Source organism: Anser anser (genome assembly GCF_964211835.1).
Source record: "Anser anser genome assembly, chromosome: 1".
Classification (NCBI taxonomy): domain Eukaryota; kingdom Metazoa; phylum Chordata; class Aves; order Anseriformes; family Anatidae; genus Anser; species Anser anser.
The window spans coordinates 98,944,745-98,971,070 of NC_139720.1; the positions used below are offsets into that span (position 1 = coordinate 98,944,745).

General features: G+C 45.9%; 2 protein-coding genes across 6 annotated transcripts in view; one reads left to right on the top strand and one right to left on the bottom strand.

Annotated features, from left to right (window-relative positions):
- B4GALT4 (beta-1,4-galactosyltransferase 4) overlaps positions 1 to 234 on the bottom strand; it is a 28,663-nt gene extending 28,429 nt beyond the window's left edge. The window contains exon 1 of one of the 2 annotated variants that reach the window (XM_083813398.1): positions 96 to 234. The gene's annotated coding sequence lies outside the window, so the exon portion shown is untranslated. The other variant, XM_083813395.1, reaches the window with a different exon arrangement.
- TMEM39A (transmembrane protein 39A) lies at positions 76 to 26,326 on the top strand. 4 transcript variants are annotated; one of them, XM_083813337.1, is made up of 10 exons: positions 76 to 204; positions 786 to 906; positions 18,063 to 18,253; positions 19,580 to 19,802; positions 21,220 to 21,303; positions 22,714 to 22,856; positions 23,317 to 23,665; positions 24,470 to 24,657; positions 25,201 to 25,321; positions 25,822 to 26,326. In XM_083813337.1, exons 2-10 carry the CDS (start codon positions 847 to 849, stop codon positions 26,053 to 26,055), a joined length of 1,593 nt encoding a protein of 530 aa, XP_083669463.1. In that variant the 5' UTR covers positions 76 to 204; positions 786 to 846; the 3' UTR covers positions 26,056 to 26,326. The 4 variants fall into 4 exon arrangements, with proteins under 4 accessions (XP_083669463.1, XP_083669462.1, XP_083669465.1 ...); XM_083813336.1 differs by having other exon boundaries at positions 83 to 212; XM_083813339.1 differs by lacking the exons at positions 76 to 204; positions 786 to 906 and adding exons at positions 6,965 to 7,293; positions 13,777 to 13,857.

Below are 26,326 nucleotides of genomic sequence, written 5' to 3' on the forward strand. Positions count from 1 at the left end.
CGTGAGGTCGAAGCCGGCCCCGCCAGGCCGGGCTCCGCTCCGCGGGGCCGGCCGCAGCCCGGCGGGCGCCCCCCGCGCAGGCGCGCTGCCCTTACCCCCTCATGGCGGCCCGCGGCGGGTGGGAGTAGCGGGCCGCCGGGCCTTATCCGCTTGTTTGCATTACACCTCGGAGCAATCTCGGGAGGCGCAGCTTAATCAGCGCGGGTCAGATGGTGCGCTGGGTGTTTATGGCTGGGAGCCAGGAATTGTGACGGGTTTTGAGGGCTGTTTTTTTTTTTTTTTTGTACTGAGGGGCGCTGTGAAGCTGAAGGGGGGGGGGGGTTGGGGGCTGCGGGTATTGCTGCGCTGTTGGTGGTTCTCAGACGTTGGGAGATGCTCCTCCTCTGGAAATGTGGCACGTTTAGGGTTTACTTAAAGTGAAATTAAACGTGACGTGGCAGGAGTCATTAAAATCTCTGTAAATAGATCTTAAGATACATGCTTCCAACTCCAGTTTGCTCAATGTAGAGATATTAAGTGGAATCCCAAAAGCGCTTTCTGTCTCAAACTGTAACAGAACGAACAAAATGCCTTAAAATATGCATGCCCACATGGGAATTTGTGCATGGCTTAAATGTTTCTCAATTCAATATTTGTAAGTTTTGTTAATATTTCGGGAAAAACAACCCTCAAAGGTATTTTTGCCAGGAGTACATTGGAGGCTAGGTATGTTGAACAAAACTAGGTCACCACTTGGATTAAGCAAAATTCATATTGCTGTAATGTAATATTTGCTGTTTTTCTAGGAGTTGGAACGTTCTACACAGACTTTATAAGTTAGCACCTGAGGTGACACCTGAGAAGAATATGCTGTCAAGCACTAAAAAAGCCCTTCAAGGAAAAAAGCAAAATGCATCTTCTCTTGTGGTAAGAAATCACTTCTGTTAAAAGAACCAGAGAGGAGAAAATCTTCTGTTCAATAGTGCGAGAAATTAAACAAAGCAAAATGTTGCAAATGTCTTTGCAAGAAAAATATGCCTGTTTTGAAACTGGCAGAAATTAGATCTAAAGGAGAATAAAGGATAGTCTTAAAATTCTTTCAGTCTGTAAATAGTGAAGAATGTTGGTAATCCAAAATGAAAAGATAAGTAAGTAATTGTCCAGGGTCATGGACTTAAGGTGATGTGAGGAGGAATTCAGTAAAAAATGTATGAGGAGACCCTGCTTTAATTATTTGAGTCACACCCATTGATATTTTAGTCTGGTTTTATAATATTATGTAGTTGTCAAATCCAAATACTACTTTCTCATTACAGTAAAAAAAATGGTGTCAAAGATGATAAGTTATGGTTAGTGCCATGGGAATCAGAGCTGGATACAAAAGAGATCTGAAGTCATTTCTCAGCTGAGAGTGTGACAGAAAGCACTGGTTGTTTGACCTGGCCAAAAGTGTATTTACATTATACACCTTGTCAGTACACATGCATACTGCACGTTTAATCAGCACGTATCCGAAGTCCCGACACACAGCAAATCATGTTATTACCCATCCTAGTTGTCAATATAGTTATGGGAACAGTGAGACCTGAAACGACTATGGTGGTGGTCTCACAAGGTAGAGAAGGGGAGAGAAGGCCAGTTATGTGGGAAGATGCTAGAAGTGAACGGGGAAATGCAGAGGATCTACAAGTGTTGAGTAGACATGGAGATAACAGGGATACTGTGTTACAGGGTTATGAGGGATGTGCAGGAAAGTTGGACTATTGCAGTGAGGGCGTTGTGGGAGATGTGGGAAACAAATACACTGAGAACGGCAATTAATTCAGTTTATGGCATATGGACCATTGTGTTAAATTGATACAAGCCCTTCTATGGGTACACTTTATAAAAGTTCTTCTGCATGTTTTCCCCCACAAGCACTATCTGGCAAATTTACTATTTGCCAAACTTTATTTAGTCAGGTTTCTTTCTTCTGACTAAATGTTATGCTTGTTCCGAAAAATAAAATCCTCTCATGAATCTCATGGCAACTGAGTCAGAGTCCCCTTCAGTGATCTAACTTTTATCTTCTTTTAAGCAAAACTTGACATTTTGCCCTATCTCAAAAAGTCATTTTGTCCCAGGTGAGATCTTCAGCTAGTAATTTGAATTCCACTTATAAAGTATGACAAGAACTGAATTTAAGCTACCCAAAATACTAGGCAAGCATCACTGGGCGCCACACCACATGCAAAGGTAGTATAGGCTATGAATTTGCAAATGTTCCAGTGACTCAGGGTTTTCAAAGTGTAAAATAATATTTTTGAAATATTTGGAAAAGATCAGAGATCATTAGTTGTGGAAATAATTCCATCCCATAAATAATTATCTGTAAATTTAGTAGTATTTTTTGTCAGTGGAATGCTACATCTACAGTTTGGAGAAGAACATATAGTATATGGCATGTTGTATAACTGTATTACGTTGAGGTGATGAATGAGCTTTTTCTTCTGTTCTGGGAAAAGGTAATGATATCAGACAGAAAACCTGATACTTCATCAGTTTCCTTAGCACAGCATAAACAGTTTCCCTCAGAAAACAAATCCATAACAGACGGTTCTTAATGCTACGAAAGAAATTACTGGTGAGGCAATCCTGGATGTAGTTTATCTTAATGCAGCATAATAGTATTGGAATTTCTGAGCAAACAGAATCAGAATATAGGTCATTTCGGTCTGTTCCCATTAGCATTGCTATTTGCTGAGCAAGAGGAGATTTTAAAGCCATGCAGGTTAGCTTCCCATTCACATAGCACCAATGATCTAGAGTAAAATTGTTCTATAGTACAACTTGCAGAAGATGTACAGAAGCACTGTTTTTTTTTTGCATGCAGATACAATGTCAACACCAGACTATTTCTCACAGAAAGTGTGAAAACAGCTGTTCTTTTTGTCTCTATTCTTGAACCTCACAGTTTAAAAACAAGCCTTTTTCCTGATAAGTCCTTTGGAGGAAAGCTATTTGCCTTGTACCTTGTGGCCTTGAAAGGGGAACAGCGGCAGTAAACTCTCTTTCATATGCAGCTTTTGCATGCAAAGGAAGGTTGGAAGGGAGATGTGACTTCCCAGGCAGTGTTTAGCTCACAAAATCCAATTAGTGCTTTTGTGGGTATCAGAAGTTTAATCTCAAGCATTTTGACATCAGTGACTTGCAAACTCCATGACACTAGTGCTTTCTGTAACATTGTTCATGTTGTATTAAATTCAGAGTTCTGTGCTCCACTTTTCAGTCGCTTAATCACTACAACCTGTTTTAAAACTTGGAGTCCAATCCTAGTGCACACTAACTCTCTTCCAAACGTTTAGCAGCACAAAATAACATCAATGAAAATTTGTCCTGGCAGTGACTTTACTGTCATACAGTTGTACAAGTAGACAAAACAGAGCTAACTTTAAAGTGGGTCAGGTGCTGATAACAGTGTGTTGACAGTAGCAAGGAGTTTAGAATGGGCTTTGTAAGTCATCCCAGTAACAGGTGGACATTCAAATAACTAGTTCATGATAAATTTCGTGTTGCTACATCTGCACTGTTAGTGGTATCCAACCTTGTCTGGATATGCCTACACAAGACAGCAGTTACATCGCTGAGGCTAGCCTTTGACGCACTGAATTAAATAATGGCTGTATCCCATTGTAAATTTATAAATGTGATCTCCCATTTGGGGTCACACCCATTTATGTCCCACAGATTGTGAGGCAGTAGCCCTGGAATTAAAGGGTAGGGGACATGTATGGTAAAATAAAAAAGGAAGGAGTTAGATCAGTGAAAATGGAAAGGGATTTGAAACAGGAGGGAGAGTGACTGATAGAAAGGATGTAGGTCTTCTAAGAGACGGCAAGAAAACAGAGACAAAGCATGGCAGAAGTGAGAAGGCGATGAAAAGGGCAGTAACCTGAAACATCAGAAGGCAAATGAGTGTTAGGAAAAAACAGAAACAGAGGTAAAAACAGGCTAAATCTTGTTGGATACTGATGGAGAGTGTACAAAGTCTGAATTTTATACCACTACTGTTTGCTGTTGTACTGGCCACTGGGGAAAGTGGTGGAATAGTCATTCTGTGTATTTTACAGAAATCCCTCTGGCATTTATAGAAGTCCCTCTAGCAAGAGGGGCTTCTTTTCTAATCAGAGAGGAATGGTCTTTTGGAGCATGGGCCTCTACTTTCATGGGCTCTTCACAGCGGTAATCTGGTGTTTTGCATGATAAAATCCCATACAAAGATCAGCTAAAACTGGTGAAGGAGATTTCACAAAATTTAACAGGGATAATCTCATCTCTCACACTCTGCCTGGCTGCAGCTGTTCCTTATTCCTCAGTGCTAGTTGCCTTAGCTAAGTCTGGGTAACAGTTTCCTTTCAAACGGGGAGAGCAAGGACCCAAATGTTGACAGTTCTCTCCGATGGATTCAGTGATGGACTAGCCACAAAGACCTTGACAGATAAATGCAAGGGTTATCTGAAAAGGAGTTACCAAAGATCGATGGGAATAAATCCTCATTCTGCAATTTTCCTGGGCTCCTACTTTTCATGAAAGAAAGATGAGGCACTCCAGTCTCCACACTGTTTAATTGAATTCTATATCCATGACCATTAATAAACAGTAAGCTGGGGAGGGAGTGTATGTTAACCTTAATATATCCATTATATCTTTGAGTCAAATGGATAGTGGCTTTAAGATTCTTCTGAGTGTATCCAGACTTAAACTGATGTTCAGATTTGTAGCTGAGAAGAAATTCCCCCCTGTCAAATTAGCACAGACCCCTGTTTCTTGCATTACCATGCCATACTGTGTGGCTCCTTCAGCTAAGATCTCTCTGGACATATTTTACATAAATAGCAGCTTTCTGTTGCATCAGAGGCCTCAGGTCTTAGAGGACTGAGGCTAAGAACAGCTTATTTTGGGGGAGTTTGCACATTTTAGGTTCGATTTCTTTTTCAGCTATCGAGAACAGAACTCCTCTTTGGCAGATTTTCTAGTACAAGGTGTGTATTTCAGAGGTACAGACACACAGACTATGGCCACAGTCTACTGGTAGAACTGGGATATTTCTGTGGTCATTTCTGTGGCTTCCTATGGCTAAGCACCCTCGAGGTGTGAGGGAGGCGAGGCAGGCATATGCAGCCTGTGGAGAATGCAGCACCTGTGGTCTAGTTCACGTACATGGAAATTATATGGAGATGTTGCTGAGGCTGATGGGAGGAAAATGAATGCTGATATGTTGGCAGGGAATAAGGAGGGAGAAATTTGTATCAGAAACAAGTCCAGGCACACTTACAAGCAAATGAGACTTAACCAGAGTCCCTTCCAGACCGCCATTGTAAAAATAGAACAGAAGGGAGGAAAAGGAGGTAGGGTGGGAGGGCGAACTGTTGTTCAGGCCATCCATGTGCCATTTATGGTAGACAAACCTAGCCTGAATTACCAGGTTCTCAGGGTAAATCTTTTAGGTAGTGAATCCCCACGCAGATTTGTCAATGGCTCTTGTATAGGGTAGACAACCAGACAAGAATTCTGGGCCAAATCCTGCTGTAGTGCAACTCTGCCTTTCAAAAGTGTGCCACAAATTACTGAACAGGAAAGAATGATGTTTATTTTGATAGTTAAAAGATAAAAAAAATATATATACCAAATGATTTTTTTTTTTAAATACAAGCATCATTGGGTAGAGAGTGGGATAACATCTGTAAGCTGGCATAGAAGTCCCGTTCTGAATGCTGCTGAAGAAAGTGGTTGGTTTTGTCAACGAACCACCAACCTTTGAGTGTTTGCTGCCACTTGGTGGCTACTGCAAATACTGCCCGATGTTTCACCACTTTGCTCTTCACTGGGTCTGTTGGTGCCCTGAGTTCTGCGGTATTCGGGCAGTCCAGGTCTTCCCCAGTTGGGCACCTGCAGCACACTTCCTCCCAGGGTGGCACTGGCAGCAGTCAGACTGTCGATGTTCAGTCATGGGATAAATAGATCTTGCTGTCTGTAATGAAGCAGTGAACTAACTTTTTCTTCCTTCCTTTCCTTCCTTTCCTTCCGTTCCTTCCGTTCCTTCCGTTCCTTCCGTTCCTTCCGTTCCTTCCGTTCCTTCCGTTCCTTCTTCTGGCATCTCATGATGCAAAACATCGAGCTTTCTGGTTTTATTGTTACCTGTGATCCTGTAGCAACAAAAAGGTACTTGGCATGGCAAAAAGCAACTAGAGTCCCTCCCCTGAAGACTCTTCTGTGAGTCTGGTGAGGGTGCAGATGATGCACAGGTTTGGAAAAACCAGGGATGAGGTTGAAGTGGCAGCAGTGGTGAGCACTTGTTTTGAGTTGCACAGTTCACTCTGTTCAGTTGTATTTGACTTGTGTGATAATTGAACTGTTAAGGTGAATTGTGCCTGGCTGGGATGGAGTTAGCTTTCTTCATGAAGTCCATGTAGTGCCATTTTTGGGGTTTGTCACTGAAGCTGTTGGGAACGCCAATATTTTGGCCGTCGCCGAGCAGTGCTTACACAGCATCAAGACTTTCTCCTGCTCTGCCCTGCTGCAATTGCGGGCAAGCAGTTGTGAGGGGACACAGCCAGGACAAGGGGCATTCCCTACCCATTAATACCACGCTCAGCAATGAAAACTGAGGTACAGAAAGAAGGAACGGGTGGGTTTGGGGCTCCCAGTGCATCACTTGAGAGAGAGAGCTCTGGCTGAGGGGGCTGCTTTGCTTCTTGTGTTGCTCTGTTTCCAGTTTTACCTTTTCCTTACCCACCTCACCCCAACCCCCGACTTCTCCCTCAGTTGTGCTCCCCTTCCCAGCCCCCTGAGGGCACCGAGGGGCTGCCATGAGGGCTGCGGGCAGCGTCGGGCCCGGCTGCGGCCACCCCTAAGATGGCGGCGCGGCGTTGCCGCCCCGCCTCCGCGGCGCCATGCCCTCCATGGGCCGGCCGCCGCCGCCGGCCGCCGCGGTGCCTGCTGCCTGCCGCCGCCTGTCGCCGTGTGATGAGAGCATCAGCCCTCACTCCCTGCCACGTCTCCCGGGCAGCTGCGGCGCTGTGCGGAGCCGAGCCGGGCCGCCCGCCTCCCCTCCCTTCCCTCCTTCCCTTCCTTTCCCCGCGAGGTGGGGCCGCACGGCGGCAGGAGGGGCGAGCCCGCGGGGTGCCCCCCGCCGCCGCCTCCTCCTCCTCCTCGTCGTCGTCCTCCTCCTCCTCCTCTTCTTCGTCCCCCCTCGGCGGCCCGGGGCGCCGTGGGTGAGGGGGCAGCGCCGCCGGGCCGCCGCTGCCGGCCGATGTCCGAGCCGTGCTTGGATGTGTGAGTACCCCGCGGCTTCCCCGGCAGGTGAAGCCCCTCCAGGCTGTGGGTGTGTGGGGGGTGTGTGTGGGGTTTTATGTTTGTTCTGCCTTTATCTAATGAAAACTTGCCCGGGGTTTGCATTTTGTATGTTTCCCGAGGCCTAAGCGGTGTGTCTGGGCTCCAAACCGAGGTCTGGGGGTGTTGTGGGGAGGTGGGAGGGTGGGTGGAGGGTTAGGCGTACAGGGGTCTCCGGTGGGTTTGCTTTGGGCTTTTAAAGCATTGTCCTGAAGTAATCAGACCTGTGAGGGGTGTGTGACACAGCAGCGTCCCGTGGGAGGCGAAGCACCGAGGCGATCCCCTGTGAGGACTAAGGAAGTGTAACCGGCCGCAGGAGACCAGTCGTGCCCAGGGTGACCATCTGTGCCTATTTCTGTTGCTGGTCCTTCTTGCACTATAAAGGAAAAGGTGCACCAGTCATCCTCCGCTATGTGGGGTGGGAGCTAGGCCTTATTACATGAGTTAGCTCTTTCACCATTCGTTTTAATACGTGAATGTTTAGCTGAAACGCAGGTAGCTGTGTTCGCAGTGTATGATCACTCTTGTGCATGCTTTTTGGAAGTGATTAAGAGGTACCCAGCATCACTGGCATCTGTCATGGCTGTAAGTGAAATATTAAGATGTCTGTACTCCACAGTGGTGAGTTGTAAAGCTTTTAGAGGCAAGGCATCTTCTCTTTAACCAGCTCGAGTCTGTTAACTAGCTGTGATCAGAAAGGATTTTCTGTGAGAGGAACGCAGTGGTACTGGGATGGGACTGGAATGGCTCGGCTCTGGTTTTGCCAGATGTTGAGGGCAGAGCAGGACACCAGCCCTCTAACCCATAGTCTGCCCCTTTGCTTACCTCTTGGCACTTTGGTTCTGGCATGACTTTGTTTCTGATGCTTGTTTCTCCTTCCAGCTGCCTCTCTGGAGCGCAAACTCCTTCAGCTGGGGCGCTTGGCATCACACTTGAGGATGTTCTGCTGGTAAAACCTGGGCCCAGTGACGCCAAAGTGGTGACCAGGCAGTACCAACCTCTCTGTGAGCTGTGCTGAAACTCCTTGTTACACCTTCTCAGACAGGGACTTCTTCAGGCGTGGATGCAGCCACTCTTTGTTTCTGTTCTCAACCATCTTTGACTCTGGTTTCGCAGTGCGAACCAGCACGTAGGGTAGGAACGCTATCCAGGTCTGAATTTTTTGGAGGGACAGAGGTGCGCAGGTAATGTAACTTGGCCAGTTAGCTGCGTCCACTGTAATGTGTACTCCACGTTTTAAGACCACAGAGTGTCTGTGTACCTCCTGTACGGACTCATTCCTGGCTGTCTCTGGGCAGACCTGCTCGCAGTCATTTGAGACCTGATTATCAGAAGGTCTGGGAATTTAGGTGTTAGAGCTCCTGAAGATGGATATGGGGCAAGGCAACAAGATAGTACTGATTCTGAGACCATACGACTCCTCAATCTCAGTGCTTTCTGTGTGCCTCAGTATAATTAAATCCTGGGAAAGGAGTTTTTGTTTGTATGTTTTCTTTATTTTCTTTTCTCCTGACAGTTACATTACAAGTATGTGGTTCAGTTTTAGTTTTCAGTTTTTGTCAATACAAAGAGGAATGTGTTTTTAGCACTTGTGAAAATCAATTCATCTCTGTTTAGAGGGTTATTTGAATTTGTTTACTATTAGAAAACTTAGTTTTAGAAATTTTACTGACTTCCAACCATTCTTTTGTTTGTTCATTATGAAATTTAGGTCCTGGTGTGTTTACGGACAGAGAAACACAGAGGAGGATTGAATCTGGTTTGCAGAACCTACTGAAATGCTTGGGATCTTTAGACTTCTTATTGCTCGATCTGTCATACTTAGCTCTACAACACAATATTCTGCTATTTAATACGTTTTCTTTTTTGAGGCCCAATTTTTGTTCTCCTGGCACTGTCATTCAGTTGGAGACCTGATACAGTTCAGCAACAGCACTGTGGTGCTATTTTATGCATAAGAAACTGTAAGTAAGATACGAAATTATGACAGTGAGCCTTCCTTTTCTTTCAGTGATCCCTTTTCTTTGCTATCGCAGTATTCCACTGCACTGGAGTATTCCTGGCTGCAGAGTTTGGCTTTTCATGGTAAGGGGTGGTGTCATTAAGTTAGCACTCTCCTCTTCGTTGTTACCTAACCACACTGGGTCTCTTGTGGTGATGGAAACTTTATTCCATTTTTTCTAGCCATGTCGCAATTAGATAAGCAGTAGAATTTCTAGCAGGTGCTGTTTTAAAATTAGAGGTAAACCTCTAGTTGCTGTGTGACTTGGCCAAATCATTCATGAGCTGTCAAAAACTTGCCTGAAAGTTTTCCTGCCATTCTTCTTGGGGTGTGTTCATATGAGGGTCACTTCCAACAATTTTTTTTTGACTTTTTGGACTGAACATGTTGCAAGCGGAAAACGAGACTTCTGGTGGGAAGTGAATATTATGCAACCTGGTCAGAAAAGCTGTACTGGCTAACATGGTGCAGCAGCATCCATGTGTGCTGACTGGCTTGAAATGTTTGGTTAAAGGCAAAATTATCAATAGACTTCTGTAGCCCAGAAATGCTTAGAAGGGAGCACGCATGCAAATTCAGACTGCTATATTGGTCTTGGTGTAATTAATTATATCAGGGATTAATGTATCCTATTTTATTTTCCTGATTTGCTAGATTAGTTGCTCTGCAAATGGTCATATGATGTTCTGAGTGCTGCCTACCACAGTAATGGAAATTGAATTGAATATCTGAATATCCTTACTGTTCTGTGGGGAAATTGCATGACCAGGCCATCTGAAATGGATAAAATATTCCCTGTACTTGTTATTTCAGATGGAAACAGAGGGGATTTGGTGTATGTTCCCATGTGTCGTATGTTTTATCTGCAGAATTTCGATTTGTGCAAATTATGGTTTATGTAGAATTCCACTTCTCCGCAGTGTCAGGGACGTATTAAGTCGTTATTGCGCTGATACTTTCCAGTAAGAATTCCAGTCCGATGGCTTGGGGTAAGGCTCAAGAAATGCCCAGCTGATTTGAATGCAGAGAGGAGCCAGGCCCTCCGTGGTATCTGCTAGCTGAATTTTGATGGGGTATAGGGAGGCATGCCTATGTGTACATAGTACCAGTAAAAGTTACATTAGATGCTGTTAGGAAAAAAACGTGAAATGCATTTGCAAAGTGTTTCTTTCTTGTGTTCTACTCCATATCTTCAAACTCATTGCTACAGATGGCAGATGCCTGCCTTATTTTTAGCTGTGTGAGGACAAAATAGAAAAATCCTAGTGACTCCCCATGGTTCGTCATCGTGGCTGATCTCCATTAAATTAAACATAGGGGTTGGCAGAGAAGCAAAACCAGCAGGAAAGCTGCTTCTGTTTGTTTAAAAAAAAGCTTGTCTAAAGTTCTAAAATAATACTATAAAAATATATTCACTACTACATACAGAGACCCCCTGGGAGGAGGAATACTTGCCCAAGTGTTTATCCCTTTTGGGATAAGGAAATGAGGCCTGAATCAGTAAAAACAACTTCCCTGCAAGTCAGTTGAAGAGGAGAGATTAAAAAGCAGAGTTCCTGGCTTGAAATCCTGTGCTTGTGCCATTAGACCATGTGTATGCATTGAGGATTTGGAAGAAAATGTAGATTTTTTGATGGCTTGTTTGGCTGAACATTAAAAAGTGGGTTCTTAAGGCAAAAGTTGGTTCGTCCAGCCACCCTCCTCCCCCAGAGTTGTCTGTTTTGCTGTGTGTTTGTCCAGATAAGCTAGAAAAGAAAATCTCCATGCCCAAAGCCAAAATTGCCCTCCTTTTTCCAGTTGCTGTGTGTGGCACTGCATAACAGAGGGCAGCGTCTTGGTAATGCTGTGCCGGTGGGCGGTGCTTGGTGAAGGACTTCGGTGCAAGATGTGCCTAAGTGTGTGTGTTGATGGATTGTATTAACAGACAGCCTTCGTGGCGTTGCCTGTGGTGTCTCCAAAACCTCATCCTTGCCGTTTGGTAATTCCCAGGCTTTGAATAGCAACATCCCTTGTACTGCAGTGTTAGTTGGTCTCAAAGCTGGCCATGTATTACTCTGCCTCCCCATCAGTGACGCACTAGGAGTGCCAAAATACCTGGTAAGTCCGTTGACCTCCCAGTAGTTGGTTTGTTATGGAGAAAAAATATAGGGAATTGGTTTCTAAAGTGAATTTTTGTTTCTGTCTGTGATAGGCATGTGGAACTGGAGCTTAAACTTGTGGTGTTACATGCCCAAACCCTGTTTTGGATCTGAAGCTTAAACTCTCTGGAGCTTTCAGATGACAATGCAAGTTGCCTTTGAGAACCATATGTCTAGCTTAGTAATTCCTGCCAGCTCTGTATGAGATGGGAATTGCTGTCCTTTTCCCCATACAATTGAGAAGCATGGGAACTGTAAGACCGAAATAGACCATGATCCAACTAGTCAGGACTGCATTTCCAGCTGGTGCTGGAAAATATCGACTTTGAAATTCTGCCTTGCTTTCATATAAGAAGCAAATGCTTTCTTTATTCCAAAATCCAGTATTGGGCTGTGATTATTGCTGTATACATCAGTGGAGGCCAAAGAAAATATCTCGCTAACTGTGCGATACAGTTGTCTTGCTGAGAAGTGTATTATTTGCCACTTGTAGCTGATCAGCCCTGAGGACCGTGGTGTTTTTTTTTTTATTTTGTTGTTGTTGTTTGTTTTGAATATTATTTCACTTGCCTTCATTCATAATATGATTGTAGTCTTTCATTAAAGTCTTAGTAAGCTGTTTGCTTTGACATCCTGTAGCACTTAATTGCACAGGGTAATTACATGGTTATGAGGTATTATTTTATTACTGCATGAATCGCAGCTTTGTTCTTGCACTCTTGTAGCCAGCGGTTCATTGAGAGCGCTTAGTGTGTGCATCTTCTTTCATCCAATTTGCAAGGACTTGAGTTCATCTGTATTCTGAATAGGACTCGTCTCCTGCATGCCTCTGGAAATCTCTTCCTCGCGCCCCCTGAAGTAAGGTATTTGAGGGGATTTCTAAGGAATGTAGGGTTTGGGTTGGAAATCCCTGTCTGTTTTTAAAAATTGCCTTTTCAGTCTCATGGATAATTCTCTTGGTCTAGACTACTAAGGACTTAAATCCACGTTCCGTTCTTGAAGAATAGGTCCACAAAGTGATCTAAACTGAGCTTACTGCACACACACTAACCTGGGTAGGCTTTTGCTGGAAAACTTTTTTCTTTCCTGCTCTTGTTTTTGTCAGTGGGTATTTGAAGTACTGTGACAGCTACAAGCGGCAAGTGCTACCTTCACCTTGTCTTTCTGTCTAGCTGTAGCCTGCGTCGCTGAGGATGCCTGAAGCTAGTACTACAGTATGTACGCAGGTTGTGAAATCATTCCTTTTTCTTGCTGCTTCTACCCGTCGTTTCTGGCATGTGTGTGGAGGACTGATGGATGGATCCTCTTCATCCTTTCCAGCCAGAGCTCTGCTGTATCAAAAAAGCCCACGCTAACTTGGTCGCGCTGGTCGGTTTTGTTATTACAAGGGCGGTTCTTGGTTCTTAGTCACTGAGCAAAAATGAGCCTCGCTCGTGCATCACCTGACGGCGCTGATTCACAGCCCTGCTCTCGGCCGGCCGGCTCGCTGCTTCCAGAGCCTGACCCTTGCCTCTGCTTTAGGGGCTTTCTGTATCTGTCCATCCTGAGTCTCCTTCTTAATCTGCTGCTCCTGTGAGCTGGCTGCAGCGTGAGGGCATGGAAAATGTGCTGACTTGGGAGACCTTGCTCCTAACCGGTTTGGCCTCCCTGCTCCGGGCCAGCTGGCAGGTGTGTGCCTCCCCAGCCAGCCCCGGTTGAAAGGTTCTGTTTGCGTAGCACTGGGGGGCCTCTGCACAAGCCAAATATTTGGCTTTCCATCTGATAACTTATCGGTTATTTCCTCCTGAAATCGTCACGACGACCAAGTGCTTTTTCATGCCTGAACCTGGTTAGTGCTTCCACAGAAGTTTTGCAGCATCTCGACTTCGGTGTGGCAGATGTGACGCCGCTGACAAGGTGGCCTCGTGATTGAAGCGTGGGCTTGGGCATCACCGTTCCTAGGCTCAGTTCTTGATTTTTATTTATTTATTGGCTGATCGATTGCAGTGTGTTGGGTGAATAGGTTGCCAGCTCTGTGTCTAAGTTTTCCATCTGTCAAGATGTTTTTATTTAAAAACTAAAATGAAATAAAATTGTCACACTAAGAGGATGTAAAAATGATCCATAATAACTAGGACTCGTGGCAATTCCAAAGAAAACTTGAATGTAATGTGAATTCACGAATAATTCACGAAGGCATTAGGATTGTTGGACAAATGCAAGTTTGGGATTAGGTTAACCAGGCCCAGCTACTTGAAGAGGGGATCTCTGTAACCCAAGAGACCTTTTTTATGTGTGTTGTTTCAGCTTTGGAGACTGACTGGAGAGGCAGGGGGAAACGAGGAGAAAGAGCTATTTGTCTGCTAACTAAAAGTCGTGATTGTTACGGTATGTATTCAGTCCTAGTGGTTAGAGAATCCTGTCCTGGTTTCCTCCTCCCATCCTTTCAGAAATGGTTTCACCAGGGGCTAGCAACTGTCATTGCAGCCTTGCGAACAAGCTTTTATAAATAAGCCACTGTCCGGGACACAGAGAGTTGTTGTCACCTGTGGGTGGCTTATGGACACTGGTAGCCTCCAAAGTTTACAGTACTGGCCGTGCTGCTCTGCAGCGGTGCAGGGACAAAGGCTTTCACACAGGCTCCGTTGAGCCAGGAGCCTAAATGGTCCTGTGCCTTTGCAGGCTAGAAGCGAGCCTCACGGCTCGTTCAGGCCGTCCTTTGGTTTCATTTTCAGGACAGGCGCCTCTGAAGAGGAACAACGCAGAAGTCGGCGCTCCCAGTGGCGGCAGCAGGCGCGCCGTAGGGCTGGCAGCATTGTCGGGCACCCATATTCAGGAGCACCCTGGAGGTGTGCAGCGCCGTTTGCCACAGTGAGGGAGCTCCAGCAGTGATGCTGAAAGCCTTCCTCGTCCATAGCCGCAGGGATGATGGGGTGCTTCACCCCACGGTGTAACATGCTTCTTAGGCAGGGCGCAGGCCGCTTGGATCAAGGTGGAGAGTTGCAACGAGAGACCTGTGGTCTTCTCAGGCTGCATCGCTTTGAGCAAGGGTGGCCACGTTTCCCCTTCTGCTCTTGAGAACATCTGGTTGTAGGACTTCTGGAGCCAAGGAAAGCTTCTTGAGTGTTTTTTTTGAAGCTCTGACAGTTCTCAGGCCTTAGTACAGCAAGCTTCCCAAGAGGATTGGAGGCTGGGAGTTTTCTCCAATTAAAAAGCATTAACACCATCAAAATAACTGGCTACGTGTTGCAGTGTTTCCAGCAAAGAGATGGGGAGCGAGGCAGATTTTTCGTTCTGATGAGTCACTGGCTCTCTTCTGGTTTGTCCCTTGTAAGTACTGTTTAGACAGCTGCTGATGCAGGAATATGACCGAGTGATGGTCCCTGGGGAGCAGGGAGGGCTGCGTGCTCTTTCACCTCCGAACTGCTGGATAACTCATCTGCCTTGCTCTTCGTTGGTATGGCTTGAAAGAAGCAGTACCTCTAGGACTCAAAGCTGTCCATACCCATTTTCTTTCCACGTATGTGGACAGGCCCGCTGGCCTGTGCCAGATTTTCCCCCAAATCTTTCATGTGCATTTTTGTGATGCCCACACCTGCCCTAGAGAGGAGATCTCGGGAGCAGGGCAGTTCCTGTTCTGGGGATGTTGAGGATGAAGGCACTACAAATACATGACATCATTTGAAGGGAAATTAAGGTGAACTGGGAAGAACACTGCGGAATCAAATCGATGGACTAAAGAGTCTTGACAGGAAAAGCTTTTATCTACCGTCACTCGTTTTCTGCGCCTGAAACTGTATATAAAGTGAGTGCTGATGGGTAGCTACGGGGTGGGGACCCTACAAGCAGAGAAAGGAGTCTGGTAGGACTGCTGTCTCGCTGTGTGGGTCTTTATGAGAACTTGTAATGATTTGGATGCACACAGGAATCTTATCTATTGGAGTAGAAGGGCATGGACGCTTTATTATGCAAAAATTTCACAGTAGAATCATGCTTTAATTTAATAATTGAAAACTATAAAAACTTCTTTTCCCCGTGTCTTCCCTCCTTGAAAAGGAGGGCTGTGGATTGGTTCAAAGCCAAAAACGCAGGCTTGGAGGCAAACTGATCTGTAATCTTAACACTTTGTTTAACTTGGTCTAGGGAGCTTTGGTTTTGTGTGCCTAGTTTTACAAAACAAAAACAAAAAAAAGGTTTACTGGGCAGATTTCGCTCTAACAGACACCCTGCTAAATTGATCAGACTCTAGCAAAGTCAAGCTATTTAAAGTGTGGCTTGAGTAACTGTGCTCATACATTAGCCCAGTCTATATGTTAATGGATCCATGTGAAAGAAGTTATTCAAGTGCATTTAAGATACGGTGCATTGACATTAAGGAGGGCTCTTTCCTACAGGCATTCATTTTTGCTGGTAGAAACTACTATTTTACTGGTTTGCAAAGCCAGCGGGTGGGAGTATGATTCCTCGGTGTCCAAGTGTTTACGTTGGTAAGCATGTGAAGCATACTAATGGGCATAGTATGAATGAGAGCTGTTGAATTATTTACGTGAATTGTTGAACGTGGCATAAAATACCTTCTGCTAACTCTAATACCTCTGGTTTGAACACCAACTTAGGGCTATTGCATCCGTTATCATAAATATCCTGTAGGTTGGATTAGATCAATTGTTTTAGCTTCCACAGTTCCTGTAATAGTTTAATTTGGCTTCACATGGCTTTGAAAGTTGCTCCTTTTATTTATTTATTTTTTTTCTCCTTAGCTACTTACATAAAGTATCTGGATGCCCAAAATGAGTTCTGCACTGTCTGTTGCTGCCCCTGCTCATCTTGTGCATGCAAGAGAATTTTCTTCTGTTTATATTTAATGCCTGAAATTAAAACTCTAGAACATCCTTGAAAAGGTTCTCTGTAAGCTTTAAATTATTGACTAGAAAGGTAAAGTAGTACTCAGTTCTCTGTTGTGTCTTCTTTGGAATTACAATGAGAGTTTCAAAGCCTGCCAAAATACATTATCTTCCTTCAAACCCAAACTGTCCAGTGTTTACTCTCTCCTTTCATGCAATTTCACAATGCCATTTTTTTCTCCAAAATCTCTGTTCTACTTTTTTTTTCTTTTTTTTTTTTTTTGCAAGTGACCTTCATGTGGGTACACGCAAAGCATTCATATTTAGTAACACCTTATCTGTTTTTTGTTGAAACTTTGAGAATTGGCTGTTGGAGTAGAGATGAAGCTTGGGAAACTTGAAAACAAAAGAAAATTCTTTGGGGGAGGTGGGATTTGTTTGTTTGATTGTTTTCTTGGTTTTTTTTTCCTTTTGGAATAGTTCTCCTGCACATGGTGTTCATGGTGACTGTGATATGACTCATTCAGCAAACTTCCTGGCATTTCTGCCAGCCATGATTTCTCAAGATTTTAAAGGAGGTGATAACTGAATTTTAAGCAGATGTTAGGTCCCACCTGTAAATTTCAAAGCCGGATCCAGAGTTTCCAAGAAGGTGGGAGTGGATCCTGGGTTGCGTATGGCTGTGATGTTTGGCCAAAAGGCCACCTGAATAGTCTTCAGAAATGCAGACACACTGACGTCCTTGTCATGAGGTGCCCTCTCTGTCTTGATTCTGTGTGTCCAGCATGCTCACTAGGAATGGCTTCCAGGATTTGTGCTCAAATTTAACCTGTCACTCCCTTATACAAGTCTGCTAGCCATCAGAAACTTAAGTGACTGCTGAAATCCTTGTAGTGCCATGTGTGAGATCAGTGAAATAAATGCAAATTCTATGGGAATTGGTAAAGTCTTTGCCAGACAATCCATCCTACTGATATTCTGAGTTGCCCAGTCTGTCTCATACAGTTCATTTTAAAGAACTGATGGATTTAAATGTGTCATTTAAAATAAACAAATATTTACAAGCTTACTTTCTAATTAAAAAAAAACAAGGCTGGGATATGTGGTCGCCTATCCATGCGTTCTAAGTGCACACATACATGTGAGTTTTGCTGCACTACTGTTAGCTAGAACTGCTTTTAAATGGCCCTCCTACTATCACGTCAGTCAGGCTTTCTTAGCACAAAAGGGAACTGAACCATGCAGTTAAGTGCTTTGCTTCGTGGAGACCTATTAAGGCTGGCTGTTTTGCGCTCCAGCAGAGGGGGGTCCAAATTGCCTACTAGCATCACACCCTATCAAATGATACGTTGGATGGTCAGAAAGACCTGCAAAGCTCCAGCAGCTACTTAGAACAGAGCAGAGAGAGGGTTCTTCCCATATTTGCTTGCTGCTGTGCCATCTCCTGCCCTGGAGGTGCTCGGTGGAGCTTCCCAGCCAATGGGAACTGCTACAGGTCATTGGTGGTTGATTTAAGCAGACACTGTTTAAAGACATGGTGTCGATGGAGCCTGTTCTGCGCATGCAGGCAGGCACTGATCTGGTGCTGTTGAAATGATACAGTGTTTTGGAGTGGTGATGGGTGTCCCAGCTTTACGACAAGGTCCTGCCTGTGTGCGTGGCTTCCTTTTTTGTGAACTCATTTGGCTGGGGTGTGAACCATGTCACCAGTAGTTTGCAGCTTAAGTGATGTTTCTGCTTCCTTTGCAGACCTGGGAAGGCATCAGGATTGTCTGGGTCACAGGGCACAGCCTGCTGGAGGCACTGGAAGCGGACTGGTTCCTGGTCATGCCCGGTGGAAGGAGGGGACCCAGCCGGCAGCAGCTAAGCCGTTCAGCTTTGCCTTCTCTCCAGACTCTGGTTGGTGGGAGCTGTGGAAACGGTACTGGTTTGAGAAACAGGTGAGGACAAAGGTAGGATTGTCGAGACACCTGTGGCTAGGATGTTAAAAGCTAGGACTATCCACTCTGAACTCTGCTCAGTGGTTAAAATCTGCCCCATGGGGAAGCTTGTGGAAGTGGGGCTGCGGTCTCACAGTACTCGTTTTGTCTTTCCCTGCAGCAGTTTGCAGAGCAGAGAATCCTAGCAGATTACGAGTCTTTGTCTCTATTACTCGGTTGTCTGCAATACCACAGGAAATTACTGCGACATGTCAGAGCTCAGCTGTGAGTCCTCCTCTGCATGATAGAAAGAAAGGGCAAGAGGATGTCTATATTCTGTTTTAGCACTGTTGGATCCACATGAAACGGTTGACAAAACTAATCTCCATGTTCTGGGGAAGTTGGGGCTTGAAAAAGGAACACACGGAGACATTTATAGCATAGGGCTAAAAGGCCCAGTGTTACTTCCTCCCCTACAGAAGTCAGCAGGCTAGAGAAACCACTTGCTACGTGTTGAGGCCCTGATCTACATGAGACAGGGTGATCCTTACAGAGTAGAGATCGAAGCCATTTAGCTTTGGCATTTAGGACTTCTCAGGCATCAGTAGGTGGATGGATGGCAGTCTTCGATATTTGAGGAAGAGGTGACTGTTGAGACCATGGTGTCAGTGCTGCAAGGTCCTAGGGGAGTGTTGCTTATCTCAGTTTCAGTCAGACAGCATAGTTTACATTTGAATTTTCTCCACCAGTGTAGTCTGCAAGAGCTTTTAATTGTCCTAGCCTCCTTTGAAGGATAGGATAGAAGTGTGAAGGCACTTGAGAGGTCAGCCTTGAGGAAGTGGCTGAACTCCTCCATTCTGTTTTTAGTTACCTCTCTCTGAGAGGAGCTGTGCCCAGAAAGGTGACGGGCACTTTGCAGTACTGGAGAAAGAGGCCGTGTGCTTCTGTCCTGGGGTGAACTGGGTGCTACTGCAGCGTCTCAGTGGTGAGTGGAAGGAGCCAACGTTCAGTGCTCAGTCAGGCACAGAGTCCTTCATGGTTTTGCTTGAAGTTTTCTTCCTCTGGTCTTCCCTCTGCAACTCGCCTGAAATACAGCTGGGCACGTCACAGCACCTCTGGTAGACCAATCTATCAGTTGTATGTGGAAAACACTGGATAAGGGTTTTGTTTGTGTTAAGAGGAAGACAAAGCTCACCACCAGTCTTGCGCCAGTAGTAGCAAGACTGATACCGTCTGTACTCCAGCAATGCCCAGTCCCAAAATCACAACCCTAAGCACTCCCTGTCCTGGAAAACAGTACAGACAATGTAGAATGTTTACTGAATGAGTGGTGTCTGTCTGCTTTAGGAATGGTAGTGCCATCAGCCTCTCCGCACCTCCGATCACAGCGCTGATTACTCCAGAGCCTGTACGTCACTGCCGGATCCCTGAACTACCTTTAGACGGGAGCCTGCTCTTTGAATTCCTGTTCTTCATCTACCTGCTGGTAGCCCTCTTCATTCAGTACATCAACATCTACAAGACTGTCTGGTGGTACCCGTACAATCACCCTGCTTCCTGCACCTCACTGGTGAGTTCCCCAGAAAATGCCATCACTTGTGCTTTGTCATTACACAGCTTCTTCTCATGCTTCTTCAGTTCAAGAGTCACCAAGCCTTTGATAGAAGGGGCTGAAGGGAACTTTGCATATGCCCCGATCAACCAGGCCCATGTCATCCCTCATTTTATAGGGGAAAAAATAGGTAGAAGATGAGAGAAAGAGAGAGAGGTGTCAGCAGGGCTTCTTCGGTGGAAATTTCTTGCAGACACTTGCATGGCCAAGCTAGCTGCTAGGTTTTGAAATGGAGTTGAACCTACAGAAGCCTACTTGCTGCTGTGGGTGCCTCCCCCCAGAGGAAACAACAGGGCTTAAGAGAAATGATGATGGAAGTTTGCATTAGTATCTCCCAACAGGTCAGCAGCAGAGGAGTTGGGGAGGGGGTCAAATCCTCACCTTCTGTAGGCCGTCCAGACTCCTTAGCTACAGTCTTCCTGGCCCAATAAGCTGTGCAACCTGGCAGTGACCTGTACCTGAGTCAGCAAACCTTGTCTACATGAAGATAGCTTCTGAAACCTGTATGATGTCCTTGAAGCATGAGGCAGTTCCTTAGGTAACTATACCAACAGGTGGTGCTAGTGTTCTAGTTATCCAGCTATTAGCTTCAAATGCAGCTACCCAATGCTGGACACAGCTTTCTTTGAAGAAAAAGCTTTCTGTTTTAGACTCCCTACCTGAAAACATACCATTGACTTATGTTTGTTCCTAGAAGTTGAGCGTTCTCATATATCCAAAATGTCCTTCAGGTTCCAGACAGCAGTATTCACTCTGCTGACCGTTCTAGCCAGAACACACAGCTTCACTGAAAAAAATTTAAGGGTTCCAGGAGCTGTATCTAACTTCATGCAGCCAGAACCAGCCTTAACTTCCAGTACAGATCTATGGCCTATGAAGACAGCATTTCCCCCATCAACTTGATCATTAGGGAGCACTGATGGTCACTACAGCCCGTTACTGAGACCAAAGGCTAAAGTGAGCTGGCATGCAGGACTCCAGACTCAGGTTTGGCTGCCTTGTTGTGGTGGTTGGTGCCTTTTCCCTCAAGAACCTGGAGACTGTTCTCCACAGTAGGATCCTGGTCCTAGAGTGCTCTTTGACCCCAGGAATACCTGCCTTGAAGGGTGGCTTTTTTTTTTCCCCAGTTACTTTTTTTTTTAGTAGAAATTCCTCCATGGGAAGTGACCTACAACATGTGGGGAAGACCTTAATTGTGGAGACGTTTCTGTGTTACTCAGTTTTCTCCCTTGTCTCTCACCCCTGATAGAGAGATTTGGGGAAATGCCCATGTGCGATCCTAATGCTCTCAGCAGCCAGCTTTCCAGTCTCACCCCAGCTGGGTGGTTTTGGAGTCCGTTCCCCTGGTGAAGACCTTTTCTCTTTCCTCCTTCAGAATTTCCACCTCATTGACTACCACCTGGCGGCGTTCATCACAGTGATGCTGGCGCGGAGGCTGGTGTGGGCCCTCATCTCTGAGGTAACCTTTCAGTGTTCCCTCTCCTGCCCGTAGGACTGATTGCAGAGCATCACCATCTACAGTCCTAGAAAGTTCTGAGAGTTGGGTAGCTGGAGCGTTTCTTCCTCCAGAACAAATCTGGGTGTGAAATACTAAGATTTTTGGGGACTGGGGTCTTTTTTTGGCCCATTCATGTCCTGCAGTAGTGGGTAGCTCTGCTGTCTTTGCAGCTAGAAGATGAAATGATCCCACTTGCATCTCTATCCCTGCAGGCACGATACTGTAGCTTACTGTCTCATGCCAGAGAAGCAGCTGAGAGAATTGCAAGTCAGGTAGTAGAAAGGCAAATAGGGAGGATAGCCAAGATGAGAAGAGAGAACAGGAGATTAGAAGGGAAATGTCAGAAGGAGGATATCTGCGTATACTAAAGTGAAATAGGAATAGCTGGTAGAACTGCTTTTCCTTGTCCTGGTCACTCAATAACTGATGCTGTGGTTGTGTGAGCTTAGATTTTGAGACGCTCTCTATCTTTGTGGGAGCAGAACCACACCAAGTATGTGTTTGGGAAAAGTTCTTTGGTGGAAAATGGAAGCTCTCTCCACTGAAACAGTTAATACTACTCCAGATTAAGCAATAAGTTTTAAGAACAAAAACTCCTAACAGTTAAGTGCTGTTGAACAGGTGAATAGAGAAGATGGATTCCCAGTTCTTCCATCTCTGATTCCTGCCATTTTCATTTTTGTTACCATCCTCCATAAAACCTTCCACAGACTGAAACTTCTGCTTTGAAACCTTCCATGCAGGTTCTTGCACATCCCATCTGTTGGCTATAATCACTAGGAATCTTTCCATAGTTCAGTTTGCCTTCTCCCCTTTGAAGACTGGACCAAGCTTCTTTGCTGTCCTTTAGAAGGTAGTGCCTCCTCACTAGACTGTAGCCTGTACACGCAGTAGAGGAGAACGGTGGAAATCCTGGTTTGGGGATTGCCAAAGTGCACCATCTTCTCTTCCCTCAGCTGAGAACTGTGATAACCAGTTCTTTAGGAAAATGAATGCCGAGATCTGATCTTTGTAAAGGAAATAGCAGGAGGAAGTGTGTTGCAGGCTATCTTGGAATATCATCAGAGCATTAAAGAACCTGAGTAAAAATATCTTTTACTTTACAGTTCTGATTTTTAAAGGGCCCTATTTTACTTATGCCCTAGAACTTGTGCTTTTTTTGGATCTTGTGGATTCTCCCAAACATGACATCAAGCCGTTTCACCTTTGTAAGAGAGAGTCGGTCTTCCTCTTCTTGGAGGAAGAGGGCAGTCATCCCTCTTCCAGTGCCTCGTGGCGCTTTCTTCCTGCTCCTCCTCCACAGGCACCCCGTGTGCTCACATCCTAGCACTCGTGCCATGTGACTACTGAACGTTTCTTCCCTATTTGCAGGCCTCTCAGGTGGGCGCGACGTCAGTGATTCACTACATGGTGCGCTTGGTGCTGCTCACCCTCTGTGGATGGGTGCTCTGCTGGACTCTGGTCAACCTCTTCCGCAGCCATTCTGTTCTCAATCTTCTCTTCTTGGGCTACCCGTGAGTAACAATACCTCGTACCTGTAGGGCAGGGGGGAGCATAGCTGCTTAGGGGTGGCATGAGCTGCTGTGGGAACCCGAGCTGTTGGCTATAATCTGTCCCCAAGACACAGGCAGACAAAAAAAAAAAAAGCCACCTCATCTTATGAATAAAGGGGAAGTGGGAATGGCTAGGGGAGGTGGTGCTGACCCTATGAAGCAAATTGCCTGCAGTGTGCTATTTGCTATTTCCACTGGGATGACAAGTTCCACAGATAGGATTTAAAGAAACATCTCCATAGATTTCAAGGCTGCAGCATCGAGCCTCTTAGGGGAAGAAGAGTTGGCCACTGTCTTCTGGAGTGAGGGTTCCTATGTGGTGTCCCTCTCATAAGGGCCAACATTTGTAGAGAAGGTGGACGCTGCTTCATGTTGGGTTGGCTGTCATTTCATCCTGTCTTTCATCCTTTTCTCCCTGCAGGTTTGGTGTCTACGTTCCTCTGTGCTGCTTCCACCAGGACAGCAGAACACAGCCCCTACCTGCGGACTGTGGTTACTTGGTACAGGATCAGATGGTCGATGATGGGGCTTCAGCTGTCAGCAGCCTGGTCAAACCCAAAGATTTCCTCTCGCTTCTGTGGGAATCCTTGAGAGAACAGTTCAATAATCCTACATCTATCCCTACCCACAGCTGCCCCCTTTCCCCAGATCTCATCCGCAATGAGGTGGAGTGCCTAAAAGCAGACTTCAACCGCAGGATCAAGGAAGTTCTCTTCAACTCTCTCTTCAGTGCCTACTATGTGGCCTTCCTGCCACTGTGTTTTGTCAAGGTAGCTCTTGTCTAGTTCTCTCTGTGCCCCTGCCCGCCGCCTCCTTCTGAATGTTGTGTGAATTGCTGCCAGGCCAGATTCCTGGTTAATTCCCCTTTTCTCTGTCTCCCCTTTGGCAGCCCGGATAGCGGAGCATGGCTGCATCCGGAGTGCACTAGTACTGCTCCTGGTTGGCGGATAGGTATTGCCATAAATGTGATGCACCTCTAGTCCCATCACCCCACTTACTAACTCCCCTTCTCCCACCCCCTGTCCTAGGCAGATGAATAGCTGTGTTCTTCCTAGAAAAGGGCACTTGTTGTTACTTGTCTCAGATCCAACGTCCTGGGTTTCGAGTGCTTGGATCAGAGGCTTTGGTGTTTAGCCTGTTAGAAAACAGCCAACTAGGATGTCTGGGAACCTAAATCCAAGAACCCCTTGTCGATGTGGGGGTTGTATTTTTTGTCGTCTTCTAATGCAAACGAGCTCTAGTTGGTGTAATGAAACGGGTAGGGCTCCACAGTCCACGTAGCAGTCCTGGTGCTCCTGAGGCAGCTCTGTGGAAAGCAAACCCTCCTGTTACCTGCTGCTGGAGGAGGAGAGGCACCAAGCTGCAGCATCATACCCCTGCCCTTTCTCCTTCAGGTCAAGGAGAAGGGAGCCTTGAGCATTTCCTAAGCTGTAACCCTCTGAAATCACTGGTCCAAAAGCGCATGCCTGTAATGTGTGGTGTGGGTCTGCTGGATGCACACGCAGTATGTCCCTTGTCATTCCCTCCTCTGCTTAGCGACAGCGGTGCCAAGTTCTTGTCCGGTCTCTTTGCAGAGCACCCAGTACTACGACATGCGATGGTCTTGTGAGCACCTCATCATGGTGTGGATCAATGCCTTTGTCATGCTCACCACTCAGCTGCTGCCTCCCAAGTATTGCGACCTGCTCCACAGATCAGCTGCCCACCTCGGCAAGTGGCAGAAACTAGAACATGGTTCCTACAGCAACGCTCCACAGCATATGTAAGTGTGGGGATGGGAAGGGGTCGGCATGCCCAGCAAGGGGCTAAGACGTTCCAGTAGATACAGCACTGCCGATATTTCCTTATCTATTTAGCAAGCTTTTCCACTCCCCATAGTGCCATGGATTGCAGACACAACTATGCTGATCTTTCTGTTCCCAAGAAACAGAAATGTCTGCTCTAGAAAGCTGTCCAAGCTCCTCTGGTCAAGTGCTGGTTCATTCCCAGAAACAAATGCTGTAATAATTCCTCTAGGCCACTGGAGCAGTAGCTTGCACAGAGGCAGGGGTGGCCCCCTCCAAAGTGGTAGGCCAGGTTCTTGCATGGGGAGCCATTTATTTACTGCTCAGTCTGAGTCCTGGTGAGCTTCTGATATCCTCACCTCTGTGTTGTTCCGATGGAAGCTGAGACACATCCCCGTAGCAGAAGCTTTGGCATTTTTCAAGATGCTAGCCCTTCCTGTGAACCTCTGTTCAGTGAGTTGAGTGTGTCCTCCTCCTTGCTGTCCCTCCGATGCTAACACTCTGGCATTCTTTCCCTGCAGCTGGTCAGAAAACACAATATGGCCACAAGGAGTACTGGTGCGACGTAGCCGATGCCTGTATAAAGCAGTTGGGCCTTACAATGTAGCAGTGCCTTCAGACGTGTCCCATGCCCGCTTTTATGCAAGTATCTCTTCTCTTGGCGTGTCGTGGTGGTGGGAGGGAGGGGAGGCTTAAACCTAGCTGCAGCAGAACAGAGTTTGAGGCCGGGCAGCAGTCTGTTGCTGCTAAACAGAGTGCCTGTTCTCAGCAGAAGAGTTTTCCCATTGCAGTATCAGAAGGGAGGTAATGGCTGCCTCATCAGTGCTTTTCTCATCGTGGTGATACAGCACTCTCATCAGGCATTAGCATATTCTTAAGAGGTTGTAGTTAACAGAACATCATCTAGGGAAACGGGAAAGCATGTTGGCTGGTTATTTCACCAGTCCTCCCCTTCTCAAGGAAAACAACACTTCTACATGCCTCATGTCTTATGCTGCTTTCCCTAAGTAGCATCTAGTGGTGGTTGGAGTACAAACCTTCCGTCTAGCTCAGTGGCACCAGACACTATTATGCACGCACCCCTCCCCACTAACGTTGCAAAAAATTACAGAAATTTGTGCTTTTTACCTCTTTCCCTGCAGTTCCTTTTTCACCGTCCATTACGGCTGCTCAACCTGCTGATTCTCATCGAAGGCAGCGTGGTCTGCTACCAGCTCTACTCACTGCTGCGCTCAGAGAAGTGGAACCATACCCTCTCCATGGCCCTCATCCTTTTCTGCAATTATTATGTCTTATTTAAGCTCCTCCGGGACCGGATAGTATTAGGCAGGGCATATTCCTATCCACTTAACAACTATGGACTGAAGGCACACTAGGCCTGCCAAACGTGTACCCCTTCCCGTGCCACTGGGCAGGGAGGGAACCTCAGAAAAAAATATTTTCGTACAGTTCTATTTTTTTCTTGCGGCGTTTATAAATATTTAAAATATTTTATATTTTGTATACTGTTGTTTTTGTGGGGTGGGAAGGGAACTGGTGGCAATTAAATGTCGCTTTATAAACAAGGTGTTATTTTATATATATATAAAAAAAATCAGTGTGTATATACCGTATATCTATACCCATACATATATCTATGTGAAGCAA